This window comes from Mya arenaria, chromosome 16, assembly GCF_026914265.1.
Source record: "Mya arenaria isolate MELC-2E11 chromosome 16, ASM2691426v1".
Classification (NCBI taxonomy): domain Eukaryota; kingdom Metazoa; phylum Mollusca; class Bivalvia; order Myida; family Myidae; genus Mya; species Mya arenaria.
In genome coordinates this window covers 21692239-21709502 of record NC_069137.1, presented here as the reverse complement: position 1 = coordinate 21709502, position 17264 = coordinate 21692239, and the positions used below count along the sequence as shown (strand labels likewise).

The 17264-nt window shown below is 33.4% G+C and overlaps 2 protein-coding genes across 3 annotated transcripts in view; both read left to right on the top strand.

Moving 5' to 3' along the window:
* The first annotated feature begins 5906 nt into the window (after positions 1-5906).
* LOC128222009 (RB1-inducible coiled-coil protein 1-like) overlaps positions 5907-17264 on the top strand; it is a 52223-nt gene continuing 40865 nt past the window's right edge. The window contains exons 1-3 of one of the 2 annotated variants that reach the window (XM_052930743.1): positions 5907-6014; positions 7943-8069; positions 8817-11173. In XM_052930743.1, coding sequence (XP_052786703.1) covers positions 7953-8069; positions 8817-9995 — 1296 coding nt within the window. In that variant the 5' untranslated portion in view covers positions 5907-6014; positions 7943-7952 and the 3' untranslated portion in view covers positions 9996-11173. Of the gene's footprint in view, positions 6015-7942; positions 8070-8816; positions 11174-17264 lie in introns of those variants that run through there. The other variant, XM_052930740.1, reaches the window with a different exon arrangement.
* On the top strand, positions 13806-17013 carry LOC128222013 (uncharacterized). Its single transcript, XM_052930747.1, has 2 exons — positions 13806-13935; positions 14162-17013. Exons 1-2 carry the CDS (start codon positions 13819-13821, stop codon positions 14966-14968), a joined length of 924 nt encoding a protein of 307 aa, XP_052786707.1. The 5' UTR covers positions 13806-13818; the 3' UTR covers positions 14969-17013.

The following is a 17264-nucleotide window of genomic DNA, read 5'->3' as shown; positions in this document are numbered from 1 at the left end:
AACTCGAAACATTGGTACAGCACGTTTCCAAGGCACCAACTCAAAACATTGGTCAAGCATGTTTCCAAGGCACAAACTCTGAACATTTGTATAGCACGTTTCAAAGACACAAACTCTGAACATTAGTCCATCATGTTTCCAATTCACAAACTAGGAACATTGGTTATAACACGTTCAAAATGCACAAACTCGGAATATTAGTATAACACGTTTTAATGGCAAAACTTTTGAATATTGATACAGCACGTTTGAAAATTATCAACATTGACCTGGTGCGTAGCTAGGGCTAATTTGGAATTTCGCAGATCGATTACGGACAGCACATTTATCCCTTAACCACCATTCCCCACCCCTTCGTATTATATTTCAAATATTTTTTAGTATGGCTAAAATTTCGACCTGTCAAGATTTTATTACGCAACTGTGTACTTGCGCACAGTCAGCTACGCGCCTGTTGGTCCAACAAGTTTGAAAGGACACTCTCTGAACATTGGTCCAGCACGATTTAAAGGCACACACACCGAACATTGATCCAACCCATAATTTAGGACACTATTTGAACATCGGTCCATCACGTTGATAGTCATACACTCTGCGCATTGGTCCAACACAAAGGTACAAACTTGGAACATTCGTCAAGTCAAGTCAATTCAAGAAATGTATACAGCAATCGAAGGCAACCGGCCCAAAAATTCGTGACATACATAATAAAACAAATAATATACAAGTTGTGTCAAGAAAACATTGGTCCAACAAGCTATTAAGGAAACTATTTAACATTGGTCCAACACATGTTAAAGAACACTCGCTGAAATTGGTCTAACACGGTTGAAATGAGTGCACTCTGCGCATTGACCCCACACATTTTAAATGACTCTCTCTGAACATTGGTCCCAACACGTTTTATAGGTACACACTCCAAGCATTGCTCCAACACATTTTAAAGGTCTCTTTCTGAACATTGGTCCAACACGTTCTAAAGGCATACACTCTGAACATTAGTCCAGCACGTTTTAAAGGCACACACTCTGAGCATTGGTCCAACACATTTTAAAGGACTCTTTCTGAACATTGGTCCAACACGTTTTAAAGGACTCTCTCTCTCTCAACATTGGTTCAAAACGAAATAAAGGCATATACTCTGAGCATTGGTCCAACACATTTAAATGGCATACACTCTGAGCGCTATAACGCACATTTACTGCATCTTGGTCAAAGACGATATGTAGGCAAACAATGCAGGGTAGAGTTTCGTCCCATTTAAAAAGCAATTTAAGTCAAGTTACTTTGTTTCATTTTTATGTAATGGGGTGTGTGCATTTTCCCCCTCAAATCAATTGGACTCTTTCCTTCGAAAAGATATATGTGATCATTTGCCATCATTTTTCGCGTAGTTGGAATGTTTATTATCAATACGTTTTATAGGTAATTACTCTAAAACCATTTCACTGCGAAAGGTATTTTTTACCTCGACTTCTGACCCAAAAATCATTAAGGGTCATCAACCTCTCACGGTCATTGATTGGAAACCATTTAACTACAAAATTTGACTTTGACCTTGTCCCTTAGTTCCAATATCATTAAGGGTCATCTACGTTTGTTGGTTATTGATCGGAATCCATTTCACTACTAAATGTAACTTTGACCTTGACCCAAATCTCCTTTTTTTGTTATTGATTTGACAATATTTCACAGCTGAAGTTTTACTTTGACCTTGACCTCGATCATGTTTAGATTTGTCTACGTGTATTAGTAATTGATCGGAAGCCATTTCGCAACCTACGGTCACTTCGAACTTGACTTGAATGTTTGAGGGTCAGTTACTTTTTTTATTGATATGAAACAATTTCACTGCTAAAAGTAACCTCGACCATGAACCTTTACTTCAAATCGTTTAACGTCAAATACTTCAACGCCGTCATACGATTTATTAAAGGGACTGAATGAAAATGATTAAATAGCATTCTGATAATGTATTTCTTAAATAAGTGTCTATATAAAAGAGTCACGGTAAAAACTTAAAACAATATTCAAACATAACAGTTTGATGCTTAAAATTGAATCTTACTGCTAGCCCTTTTGTATATATGAATACACAATTGATATGCACTCACTCAGTTTTGCATCATTATGATGGATGAATGACCTTAATTTGATTCAAGATTGAAGAAACGTATCGCAACACAGATGCCTTTTTAATGGCACGGGATTTATGTTTTCCCCCGAAATCACTATTGACAGACAATTAAAGATTTATGATTAACTTCTACTTCAAATAAGGACAATGCAAAAGTATCAAGCAATCGACAAGCAGAACAACAGACAAGCCGTATTGCATTACAATAAATCCCCTTCAAACTTTGCTTACGAGAGTGTTAGTTATTAAGCCATGAACGTTGCTCCATATTAGTTTATTGTCATTGATAACATGTTTACTAAGTTCCATTTTTATATGTTGACTAGCTTTTTTACCTTTACAAAAGGTTATTTTTGCACGCCATCGACGGCCACAAAATAAACCCTATGAAAATACGTATTTGATACATAATGGCTGCTTTATGTCTTTAAGTTTATTGTCTTTGGTAACATGTATTCCAAGTTTCATGAGAATATTTTGTATTATGACCGAAGACGACTTCTATAATACCAAGGCTGTAAGCATACATACAACTTATTCTTTGAAAATAAGAACAAATAAAAATCACATTATATACATTTCTACATATTATGTATAACTGTTACTAACTTTTGATCCCATTGTTATGTTTTAAATATTTTTTTTTTTTTTATAAAACACTTATGGCAAAATTGAAAATCAAATTTCAGTGAACAATGACAGAGATATTCTCAGTCCCAATCCCAAAATAGTGGGAGAAAGAACACTGCACAATACTATTACTAGTTAAAAAAAAGATCTCCTGTGTAATGTTCTATTTATGCTACGCTTTAAAGGTGTAGTAATTAAATATATTGTTCACAATCAAGTGATAAAGAGATCATGTTGTATAAACAACTGACCTAAATAATGTTAGTGTATAGAATATATATATTTTACCTCAAGAACGTATGAATGATCTTTAGGGTAATGAGGATCTCCTTTTTAAAAGTAAAAAATATAGCTCATTTTTTACAGATAAAGGCAGTATAAGGCATGAAAGCTAATAAAAAGGCCCGAATTTCTCTAAACATCTTAAGCAGAGCAGGTATAAAAATATAATTTCATTTAGCAAAATAACTTGTTTAAACTTGATATTATAAAACAATAAATACATCATCGTTAGACATACTAAGAGAGATCGGAAATGTTTAAAACATAGTATCCTCATTTCACAACGCGAAAGTAAAATTACCGAGACCAAAGGATGGATTCTGACTACACCACTAAAATATTAACGTAAAACTGTATATGCATGATATATACTTGCCTTCTTTGGGCTTATGTATCATGTTTAATTATGTAAAATTGAAAAATCATCTCGTTACTATATGCTTTCATGTCTAACAAAACAGTAAATATGAACTAAGGTGATCTCTACGGGCTTGCAGTGTCTTTGGCGGATACGGTATGGATATAGTTCACTTAATACATCAAATGGGACATACAAGATATGAAAGGAAAACGTGTGTCCTATGTTTATGCAACTTGGATATATTTAACCTTTAGTTTAAATATCAAGCAGTTCCGCTTAGGTTGACAATTTATCTAATATATACACAAACATATACAATAAATTAATACTGTATACATTATAATAAACTAAAATACTGTTTTCACTACTTAAAGAGTGACAATATTAAAAAAAAATAGTGGCATTTATACAAAGCATAAATAGCCATTTCAGTCGATGAAAGCAGCCATTTTTTATTGTGCATTGAAATAATTAAATATGTTAACCTCGCTTATTACCTTTCCAATGGTGTTATTAAGAACACAATTAAACTGGCCCGCCAACTCTTCAAGGCCTTTTCCATTCGTTAAATCATTTTAGTTGTAAACGTAAAATGATAGATTCAGTTAATCAAAGTGTGCTTCCCAGGTCCATTTTAGTACATATTTAACAGACCTGATTGATTATAGTATATATGCAAAAACGTTATCTGTGTTGATAGACTATGTACCAAACTGCTAAGCCCTTGGACGTGCCGCAACAGGAGAAATGGACAACAATCACAAACAGACTGAAATATTCATGATAATAGCTTGTGTTTCCATATGTCAGATGACTACATGATGCACAAAATAAATGCAGAGAGAAATCACTTTGCCGACCATTTAAATTTAAGTATCTGATTTGCCATAAATGTCATTCATGATTATATGCTGCTTAATTTTAACGGATTTGATGTAAATGTACTTCTTTTGAATATTTTACTCACACAAGTCCTTCAGAGGTGACACATATCTGCATTCTCCTGAAATATCGGATTCATAGCTGAATCTCCAGGTCTCTGATGGCTTGATAACTTCTTGGAGAAATACCGTAGCTTTTTGGCACATCAGAATATGCAGAGAAGACACAAAAGCAATATTTACAGGGAATAAAACTACAAAAATTACTGTTAAAGTATATAAATCTCTTTAAACAATCATACAACTGTATATGTATCCATAAATTTGATAATTAGTGCAGAGTAGTTGATGATTTCAAAGATTTTGAAAACAAAACACATGACATATATGATATTTTGCGATACATTTTGAACAATATCAAGGTTAAATTGTATTAATTGACCACACAAACGTATTTTGGATGAGTCAAAACTACATATGCTTAGATGTTCTTCTTAGATAAAATACCCCCACATATTTTTTTATCGTAAGATAGATAGGGGTCATGTTTCTTTCTTGCAATTAGAATGTATGGCATTCCGTACAAGATCATTTTTTATCCATTATTGTCATTGAAAGGCTCTACAGGTCAGCAACGTAGCTGCTTTTGAGCACTACACTTTAGATATTTTATTTCGTACGTCAATAGAAAACAACGCAGAAAGAAATCATTTAAAGCACCTTCCCCTACCTCAGAGATGATTTGTGTGTGTGTTACGTCCAAAAAATGTTGCCATTTACAAATTACCAAAACATACCCAACATATTAAAGCCACCCCCTTCCTCAGGAAACAGGTAAGTTGGTTAATGTATGCAATGTAGACATAGAGCAATCACGCGTTCTTCATGCAGTCTTGCAGCCAGCTCTCGTGAAATCAACTAGCAAAGATATAATACAAATCCAACATGCCACAGGAAATATCCCATTGAATTAACATTTAAAAGTCTATTAACTTTTTTAACGTCAATAATAATATAAATTCACATCATCACGTCAATAAACAACGTCACACGCAAATTTCGGTAAACATACAAACAATGCGCTTTGTGTCAGTCACAAAATTATTAAGTTATTATTTACCCATCATTAATCCACACGCAATTCAAATCGAAAAATACGGTAGTCCGTATTCCACTCCAGTGCAATACGGCCATATTCCACTCTTGTGACGTCACGTCATGACAAGTATTGTTGCGCGATGTTCAAATGACGTCATAGAACAAAATAGTGCGTCGTTAAAATGACATTAATTATGAAAACCTGTGGCTTTAAAGCGATCTAACCAGTAACGTGTATAATTAAAGGGTTAATAGTACTGCGTTTTGATCCGGAATGTCGTATTCGGATCTCGTGGATTTTGCAGATTTTGATTTCACTCGGAATGCGCCTTTTAAAATCCGAATCTGCAAAAAACCACTCGAGTCGAATACAACCTCTCGGATCAAAACTACTTATAACCCTCTTTAATATCCACAACATCTATTAGTTTTGCTTTACTCGTTTCTTTCATTTCGTTCATTGCAGCTCAAATCCTACTTTCTTAATCGATTTCTGTCCCAAGGCTGCATATATACCGAAGGATTTGTTGCAGTGGCTTCATTGCAGAGAAATCTCAGTTTCTAAGACAGACACAGTTATATGTTTTGCTGGAAATAGGAAATAAGCTGTGAAACCGGCATCCAGGTAAGATCAACTGTGATGATGATTTCTGTTTTTCCTTCAGTGAGAGTTATAAAGAGTTTGTTCTTGCAAGTTCATTTAACCTGGAATAGCCTAGGTTTAAAGTTATTTTTTATATAAAATTGTATATAACGAACCCATATTACATTAACAATATAGTTAACAAACAACAGGCTTATGGGCTTAACATTCATGATCGCTTTGTGTTTTATTTATATAATGATTTGAACAAGACTCTTGGAGTTTATGTAAATAAATATCGCATGGATTCTAGTGTGACAGAACATGTTGTCAACGTGAGGGAAATAATGTTGCTTGACGCGAAGCAACTGCCTTTACCCCTAATATTTTAAATATGTACTGCCATTTCATTATACCGAACACAATAGCATATAGTCCTTTCACCAATTCTCAACTTTTAAGGTTAATCAATTTATTATGCTATTATTTCTGTAACAGTAAATAGTAGTCTTAAAATGTAGCAAAGACAATATTAATTTTTAAAGAGTTGCAAACACCGGAAACTACAGATTTACAACACATTTCAATAAGCGCTTTCAAGCGCAGACTAGGGAGATAAAAAATGTATATTTTTAGACGTACGTGCTATGTTATGCATCGTTTTTACTTACTAATTTCACAGTTTGTTGTTGTTCTGTTATTATCTTATTTACATCTCTTCCCCATGCTGAATTGCCCCTTTAAACTAAAATTTATTTTTCAAACATCCGTTGGAATCTGTTTGGTCAAGCCATAATGATTCATGGAAAACATAACATGTCGTTAACAATCGTAAATATGATTCAACCTTCTTTCATTGAACCATGTTTTCATCATCTAGTTATTATAAACGTTTTAAATGTTTGTTAACCTTGATACTTGAGAACTGATTCTCGTACATTTATACAGCATGAACTTTCAATTTTGCAACCCCATTAAATTCTTTAAGATATCGGCCAACCGTTTTTGTTTGTTAATACAATATTATTACAGGTAAAATATGGCTGATCGCAATGTCTGTTTCTGTAAAAAATAAAATGTATTCGAAACTTCCCAAACTGCTAAAAGTTTCGCAAAGATTCGTTTTTTTCTTGTAATTACACAATGCTTCGCAAAAGGTGCGTCTTTTTGCCCAAAATGCACATGCTATGCAATAGCTGTTTCTTTTTAATAAAAAGCGCAGTGCTTCGCAAAAGCTGCGCTTTTTGGCCAGTACCCTACAAAGCTTTGCAAAAACAGCGGAGTTTTTTCAAACAAAAAGCGCAGCTTTTGCAAATAGCTGCGTTTTATTGGCCAGTACCGCACAACGCTTTGCTAAAGCGGCGCTTCTCTGTTAAAAAAGCAAAGCTTTTGCGAAGCCTGTAGCACTGTTTTTGTGAAGTTTTAGCACCGATTTTGCGAAGCTTTAGCGCAGCTATTTGCAAAAGCTGCATTTTTAGCCAAAACACGATTCGCTAAAGCTGGTTTTTTTTAAAAGCTGCGCTTTTTTACAATTTTAAAGCTTCGCAAAAGGTGCACTTTTTTTGGCCAATACCGCATCGTTTTGCGAAGCTTTTGCACCGCTTTTGCGAAGCTTTAGTTAAGCTTTTTTGACACCGTTTGTTTGTTTGTTTGTTTGTTTGTTTGTTTGTTTGTTTGTTTGTTTATTTATTTATTTATTTATTTATTTATTTATTTATTTATTTATTTATTTATTTATTATTTATTTATTTATTTATTTATTTATTTATTTATTTATTTATTTATTTATTTATTTATTTATTTATTTATTTATTTATTTAAATATATTTATTTATTTATTTATTTATTTATTTATTTATTTATTTATTTATTTATTTATTAATTTATTTATTTATTTATTTATTTATTTAATTTGTTTCTTCTTGTCAATTAATTCACTCAATTTCTCACTCAATGTCTAATTATTTCAGATTAGGCGTCATGAGGCCCGCCCTGCTTTGTCTATTGTTTTGCTCAACCGTCTTAAGGGCGACTGAGGGATCACGGCTGAGAAGACTTGAAGCTGATGTCAAACTTCTTAAAACCTTTATATTCGGGGTATCCATTTGACATTTCAATAGTTGGCCGCTACGAAAACAGCTCTGTTATCTAAAACTCAAGAGCATTCACAATTACTATGTTGGACGTTTTCCTTTTTCATAAAATATCATACGACGTGAAAAGGGATACAATTATAAATTATTATTTCAACTCAGTTCAAATATTGCTATGATACTATGAAACAAACCAGTGTTTTCAACCTTGTTAATTTCTACGAGGGAATATGATTTATGATTAATTGGGATACCATGCTAATATTTGCTTACCTATCCAGTTACTTGCATACAAATCGGTCCAATAACAAGGTCCCGTGTACATTGTTGGTGGACTATTGATATGATACTGAAACATTATTTGTGTTTTCAGAATTAAAAAGAAGTCCGTTTTTGCCGTATTAAGTAATTATACAACACCTAATATTTTTTAAAAATATTGTTTTATTAGATATCAATAAATTATTGTTTGAATTAAAAAAGCCATGGAATAAACAGACATCAATGTAATATTGCAATATATTTCACTTCGTTGACACTAACAGTGAAAACGAGTAGAACACAGCTTTTGGTGCTGATTAGGTAAAAAACAAATGACAGTAATAAACAGGTGTTCTAAATATAATCCTTTGTTTTATAACCAAACCAAAAACGAAATAAAGAAAAATGTAATAAGTTGAAGAAGCTATTATCATTATAATTAAGAAACAATGCATTCCTAATATTGCACGTGTAACATTTTGTGTTTCAGGAGTTAACATCTATTCGAGATGAGGTCAAAGAAATCTCTAACAGAGTCGACATTTTGGAAAACAACACCGTCACGCATGACCCGAGCAGTCCTAACCAGGAAAAGAACATCACTTTCTACAACCTTGGTGATAAAACGGGAGAAAGTGGCAAAACACTCGTACGCGCTGGGAATAACGAAGCAAGTCTTGCTGTAATTACAGTGGTTCAAAATATGCGCAAGGCTTACGCAAATGACAAAAAGGACCTACATCAACTTAAACAAGACGTTAAAGGTCAACTGAGAGAGCTTGAACAAAAGATAACTAGCCATATGCATAACCTGACTGCAGACGTGCAACACAATATCGAGTACATTCATGAAAATATATCGCTGGCAAACGTTACTTTGTCAGAGTTCATCAATGGGTCTATTTCAAACGTTAATATTTTTTCTAACAATATCAAAAAGGAAATGAAAGCGTTATCTGCGAACACAAATGAACAGCTTGCGCTAATGATAAATCAAACTGAAACGAACTTGAACCAAAATATCACTAAAACATACCATGAGAAAGAGGATAAAATTGAAACATTCATTTCAATTGCTGATCGCAATGTTAGTGAAATGATGCTAAAAGCAGATACAATTTTCAGTATGCTTCGTATTTACTTTTCGGAAACGCTGACTAAAATAAGCACCTTATCATTAGCTCTTCAAACAGTAAACCAGAACATTCAACACCATGAAGAAAAACTGACACATGATTTTAAGCAATCAAGCATGTTAACATGTAACGAAGACTTTATTGCAAACAATGGAAGAATAAAAGATGGTTACTATTACCCATGCGCTAAAGACATCCGTCTGGCCAACGTTTATCCATACCGCTCCACCGGCGTCCAGGGGCGGTTAGAGGTCCGTCACGATAGGAAGTGGGGAACGGTATGTGATGACAGCTTTCAGAGTAATGTTGGTGAACCTTATATAACAAACAACGTTAACATGGTGTGTAGGATGTTCGGGTTCCGAGAATGTCAGTATATGCTAAATGCAGTTCAGGGTAGGGGCAGTGGAGATATCTGGATGAACTATGTGAGATGTGATGGGCAAAGTAGCTTCTTGGATTGCCCTCACGAGGGTTGGGGGAACGGTGGCTGTACTCATTATGAGGACATAGGGTTTCGTATGTGGAACTAAAATAGTTTAAACATAAATTTACGATCAAATGAAAGGATTTATATTTTATTTATAAAAAAGTGTTGTTTTCTTCTGGATAATGAATTAAATAACAATAGGTTATGCATTTGCAATTGAAACGTTGTTTTTTATTATGACGGTGGATATTTTGTCAATAAATCTGCATTTAGATGAATGTTTATGCAAGGAAATGAACATGGCGAAAAATGGCGAATTGAAACGATATAATAGACGTTCTATGAAGCACGCCAAAAACATCTAAAATTCGCATGCTCCTGAGAAGTCTCGTATTAGGTTATATCAATGACTATCGTCCTATCAACAAGGATTATTGGAGATAAAATAGATTAATATTTTTAGTAAATGTCTGATCATTTGTACAAGATCTCAGAATACCACTATATACGCTATAAACTGCATATCGGTAGCGACATACAGCACAAAATTAATGTCAAGTGGCATTATTCAATATGATAACAAGACGTCCGCTATTAATAAACAGCCGTGATCAATGCAACAATATCTAAATATTTAATGTTTTTTATGTACCAGCCAATTATCGAGTAGAAAAAAGTTTGTACAACAAATATTAAACACGTTTTAACTCTGTCAGTATGTATATTATATTCATATGTTATGTATGTGTGTCTTAATGACTCTCATGATTGTATAAAGTGTTGCTAAACATAGGTTTCTCTCGTTATATTTTGCTTTGTACATTTGCATATTGCTTGTTCTGTTATATTAAATAGCCTCGTTCTTATTATGTTTTTCTTTTTCCATATCATGACATGTTATGATGAAATTAATTATTTATATGAGCTGAACAGTAGATCTGTTCATCGTCTGAGTACGCAAAAGTCAAATGTTTGTCTTTTTCTACACGTTTTCAGTGTGCGAACTATTTGTCGAACATATTCTAAAGACACACAATCTAAACACTGGTCAAACACATTAAAAAGGCATACACTATGAACATTTGTCCACAACGTTTGAAAGGCACACACTATGAACATTTGTCCAAAACGTTTTAAAGGCAAAACATCTGAAACATATGTGTACAACACGTTTTAAATGCACAAACTAGGACCATTGATCCAATACGTTTTAAACGCACAAACTATGAAAATTGGTCCAATACGTTTTAAATAAAGTCAGACATTCTAAACAATGTACGAAAACGTCTTTAAAGCCCATAATATGAGCACTGTTTCATCACGTTTAAAAGTAACGATCTGAACATTGGTTCAACATGTTTTAAAGGTACGTCACCATCGCATTTGCCGTTGTTCAAGTCGTCGTATTGCATTGCATGTCACTGCCATGTAAGACTTTGTTCCAGTCGTTGTAAATTATTTTCACTGCCGTGTTGGGAGTTTTTCAAGTCGTCGTATTAAATGTTACTGCCATATCCACCATTGTTCCAGTCGTCGTATTTCATGTCACTGTCTGGTAAGACTTCCAGTCGTGGTAAATCTGTTTACTGCCGTGTTCGCAGTTGTTCAAGCCGTAGTATTAAATGGATAATGGTTCATCCGTATATAAAAGGACGTTACGAGCATCCATGCATTTACCAAATGTTTTTATACACAAATGGACCACAACTCTAACATATTTAATATATAATTTATTTTCTTTGCAAAAGTTATCCAACTATATCGCTGTAAACAATGCCTACCAAACGTTTCAACGTATTATAACTTCAATGATGTCACTTTCTTGATCGACATTACATATATTTTTGCCACGATAAAACGTCATTGACCAATCACAAGCCTCAGTTTAGTAGTATCCGAGGTATTCCGAAGATGTTTCTTCATTTGAATTTAATTTAAAGAATATACGTTGATCTAAGAAATTATTGATGTTCATAACGCTCGGATTTCCTCCTAAGCATGTTTTGCGCCTGAAACCGTTTTCATTGCCAACAACTTTGAAATTCAATGGTTTCGGAATAAAGAGACAATATCCCCCACCGAAAAGAATTCACTGTTGGAGAGGGTGGTTACACTGACTATTCAGAGATATTTCAAATTATAAAAAAAGAGAAATTGTTAGATATGGATACAATTATTTAGATGTGAAAAGATCTGGTCGGGATGACCTGTGTGATTTCCTTATCTGAGCAAACAGTTCAACATAATCATGTAGAGTTACATAGAAAGCAATACAAACATGTAGATGGGCAATCAAAATCAGTGGTACAACACGAGTAAATTTCAAACATATTTAACACAAACCAAAATGTATTGCCATTTGGTCGAAAGAGGAGAAGTACAACATAAAACAGTGTTTGTTTAAACAGTCAAGTGGATTATCAGTTAAGAAACTGAGTGTCCGCGGGAAAGATTGTGACTCCACTCTGACATTTTCGCAACGATACCATGGGGCTGTCATCTGATTTTGAACACAACCCCGATCTGTGGCTACTAAAGGTAGATGTCACTGACACGTTAAACATATACTGGACGTTAACCCTAAAATTAATTTAATGAAAGGACATACTTAAAAAAACGCTGGTTGTGCGGGACAATATAAAAGGAGTTGACCTCTAGGGATTATATCATTCAACAAGGACGATGACTTTAATTAATAAGACCCAGATAAAAAAAATGACCTGAAAAAAGGCGATACCTGTATCCCGCTAATAACATTATTATACTTTTCGGAATTCAAATTCTCGCATTACTTCTTTGATATTTTGAAGAGCTGATAATAAATTAATTGTGTTTGCTATTGGACGTTTGAAACTGGATTCTCTTTCTCTATTACGTTTGGTGGTCGTAACAAATCAAAATACCAATGTTAATAACAACACAAAATCATTTCTCACGCAAAATCAGAATTATGATCTGTTACACATATCAGACACTCTCCAAACCATTTCTCACGCACACTTCAATTTAGTGCAATGAGAGGAATGATACGTCACATAAATAAGCAGCTTTATATAACAACTTGGTGCACTTCGATGATTGAAGAGGAAAATGGTGTAAGGAAGTTTATACTAAAATATATAACCCTTTCGTTTTCATCCATGAACTTTTGCACGCTTAGGTACTTGGCATTTGGATCAGGCATATGGTTTAGATTTTGAAGTACAACCTTACATGCATTCCCTGCTGACAATATAAGAAATTACCTGAAACTGTTAATATATTTTGATACTGCGACACCTCCAACTCCATATAATGGTATAGAATAGTTATATTTTTTCAAAAGAATGCTTAGCAATTTTAATGTACATATGTATATAATATAGTTTTTTGTTGATTTTTTAAAAAGTTTTTTAGTCAAATTACTAATTAATTTGGTACATGAATATGCATATCAATAATTTAAGATTACTTTTTTATAGAAATACCCTATTGTTGGTCCGATTAAGAAAATATAGCATATAACTCCGACGTTTGCTTTATTTGCATCATCTTTAAAAACAAAACTTTTTAGTCTGGCGTCTTTGTATTGGCCTTTTTGTACAATCATTGGAGTTCAGGCGGTTTGGTCGAGTTCCAATTCGTCTAACAGCGTACTAGGATTTCTGCACGTTCTCCAGTGCGACGGAAATAATATGCTCTTTAATTAAAACCTATTGCATGTTGTATTTTGCATCATAAAGTATAAACTTTGTTATAGGAATATCGGACTTAAGAACAGATAAAACCTTAGTCGTATTTCTTTTGACCTTTATAAATCATCAAATATTGCGTTTACATTCAGTAGCATTGATTAAATTTTTGAAAGATTTAATAGTATGGGATCTGTTCAAAACTTTATAAACTTTGCCTTGTTATGAAATTGCTCCACTTTCAGCTGAACCGCCATGAGTTCCATGCCATTGTGTTTGATATTTTGCCTGATTGTATTGAGAACCGTCGCGGGGACGCGGCTTAGTAGACTAGAGGATAAAATCAAATCCCTTAAAGGCTTTATATTTAAGGTACACATGAAATCATATCAATGCAGAATTAATTTTCCGACATTTTTTTCACATAACTGAACTGTGTAGCTGATTAGTTGATGGGTAGATCAATATTTATATGTATAATGCTCTGAAAATGTTATCCTAATTAAATTCTGTAACATACGGGCATGCATTTGGTATGGTTTAATTTAATAACAATTTTAATACTGTTAAAACTCGCTTACATTGTTATGTTTTGCAGGAGTTGGGATACATTCGAGATGAGGTCAAAGAAATCACAATCAGAGTCGAAATTCTGGAAAACTACACGTTCACGCACGACCCGAAATGTCCTTTCCAAGACATGGAAATTACTTTGTACAACATAGGTGATAAAACTAGTGAAAGTGGGGAGCAATTAGTACGTGATGGTGATTTTGTAACAGCAGAAGTTGAACATATTTGCAAGGCTTACTCCAACGACAAAAAGGACTTACATAAACTGAAGCAAGATCTTAAATGCCAACTAAGAGAGCTTGAACAAAGGATAACTAGCCATATGCATAACCTGACCTCAGAAGTGAACCAAAATATCGGGTACATTCATGAACATGTATCGCTGGCAAAAGTTACTTTGTCAGAGTCCATCATTGGGTCTATTTCAAACATCAGTTTGTTGTCTGACAGTATGAAAATAGAAATGACTGAGTTATTTGCGAACACAAGTGAACAGCTTTCTTTAAGATCTAAAAAAATTGAATCGAAAATGAAACAAAATATATCTTCCACTTATCTTCAGAATGAAAATAAACTTGAAAGATTCCTGTCACTTGCTGATCGCAATGTTAGTGAAATGATGCTTGAAGCAGATAATATGTTCAGTTTGATCCGTACTAACATTGTGGAAATACCGAACCAAATAAGCGATTTATCAATGGAACTACAATTACTTAACAAGAAAGTACATCACATTGAAGAGAAACTTACGAATAATTTAGAGAAAACATCAAAATACTTACAGTACCATGTAGAGCTTTTGATTCCATGTATTGGGAGATGCTTTGGCTAGTTTATCTTACAACAACTGTCCTCTTTGCAACTTTACCAGTTCATTTGCATCATTTTTTTAATTGATTTGGTGGAAAATAATTTATTGTTCAATTAATTCTTATTCAACTGATATTTGACATATTTCTTCTTCAATCACTTTACAACATTACTATCATTCTCCTTGTCACTTGTTATACGGTTTGATTCAACTTCACTTTATACTGGAAGGCAATTAACATTAAAACAGTTTTTATTGACTCCATTGGTACAGGCTTTTCAATATGATTCTCTAGAGCTTATATCCTACCTATAGTTATCGCTAAAATATATGTATATAGTTCGGAGCACACACCCTTAAGTTTAACATGTATTCTGTCGCGAGGACAAGCAGTGTTTAAACTATATTTGATAAAAATACAATATATAATACTTTCGACGCAATCTTTCAGGTTGTATCACTAGCAACAGCCAGCACCAAAATGACCAAATAGTGTTGTTGCTAAATAAAAAGGTCTGCCCGCGCCCTATTATGGCTGCATTATGACTTGACCCACATCTCCAGGTGAGACTTAATATATTTTAAATTAAGGAAAACTTTCTCAAAATTTGTTCATGGTCATTTTTATCTCATATCAAAGTATAATAGTAGTCTTAAATCGCTCATTGCTGATAGTATTGCTCATGCCGATTTTTATGGTGATGTTTTAAAGAAAATTCGAAAAATTAAAATGTTTCCAGCAGGTCGTTGAGCAGATAGACTTAATGAATTACTTGGATTTTATTTAAACCGTGGATATAAAGGCAATATTTTGAAGAGCACTTGCCTTCTTGTTTTTGAAGATGAATGTCTGAAACAAAGTATTGGGTTGAATATAGCATCTTTTCATAACTAAACTTTCAGTGCTTTGATTTTTATGAAGAATTTGCTAATTCATGTTATTTTTAAAACCTTTTTTGGCGAACACGTGTTGGGTGACTCTGAGTGTTTTGGCTGTGCCTTTTTTGTCTTCAAATATTTTACGTTTTCTAATCATTTGGAAGGAGAGAATAGCATATACTAGTCGCTTTTATTTTTCTTTATTTGTTCCCAGTTTTAGTACAATGATGCTTTTTATTATGAAACTCTATGATCACACAGTTTTAAACCTTTTATTTTATAAGGCAGACTGTGTGTGATGTTTAAAATTTCTAACGATGACTGCATCGTATCTTTGAAAGGTATTTGCATTAGGTGCTCTGAATTGTTTCCCTCCGTCTGCAGATAGAGTTGGGATCTCTAATCATAGAAGTACTTGGGGTTTACCTTTTCGTTTATTATTATTTGTTTTATTGATAAGTTTCCTCAAGTTAATGCATACTTTGATAAGATTTACCTTTTGCGTTTTATCTTTATTAAGGATTGTTGGGATAAGAGTGAGGTTTGTTACAAAAACTGGTTTAAACCCCCAGTAAATTTACATTTTACTGACCGTTCCAAGGCGGTACCTAACAATTCCTGATAAATATACCAATTATATATATATATATAGTATTTATGCATTGTGCTGTTTGTAGAGTTTGTGCTGTTCTATGTTTCTTGTTTGTGTTTGTGTGTTCTATGTCTTTGGCGTTTGCCCATTGTCACTAAACCGGGTTTATGTTTAAACGTTTTGCTACTGAGCATGTTTCTGTAGCTTTTTGCATAAATATTAAACAAAATTGAGAAGGCAAAGGGGAAGTATTTTCCCAACCGGTGGATCGGATATACGCCTAATGAGTAAGTTTGTACCCAAAGAGCTGTGATGAATGACATCTTATATGGTCCCAGAGCTCTGACTATTGGATATAGTTTCATTTCTCTGCTTTTAGCTAGTTGTGTAATTTAGAAATTTGATATAACATGTATCTAAAAAACGTCCCAAAGTTCTGACTTTGATATGGTTTCATTTCTCTGCTCTTAGCTAGTTGTCTTTTAAGTAATCTGTTAGATGTATTTGAACTAAAATTGATGAAAAAGATAATAAAGAAGATGTTGTAAAACGTTTGTTAAAAGAGTTGTTCTCTATAATTGCTACGTGTCGATTAATGGAGTTGATGTAGACTAAACTCTTATCACTTATGGTAAAATCGTGGACAATTTAAAACTGCATATATATTAATAAATAAAATAAACAAAGAGTTCACTTTACAGAGATGCAGATGTCTTGAAGCAATATGTTTAAATTTGGCTATCAAAATAAAAGAGAGAAAACAATGAGTAAACAGTTAACAATTTAACGTCAAATGTAGTTCGTCACAACTTAAGAAAACACTATTTTATTTAAAGACTTAGCCGT

Excerpts from the sequence above, each read along its gene's own strand:
- LOC128222013 (XM_052930747.1), top strand. The coding sequence starts at position 13,819 with ATGAGTTCCATGCCATTGTGTTTGATATTTTGCCTGATTGTATTGAGA. Across the intron at positions 13,936-14,161 it reads TTAAAGGCTTTATATTTAAG|GAGTTGGGATACATTCGAGA; the intron begins GTACACATGAAA and ends TATGTTTTGCAG.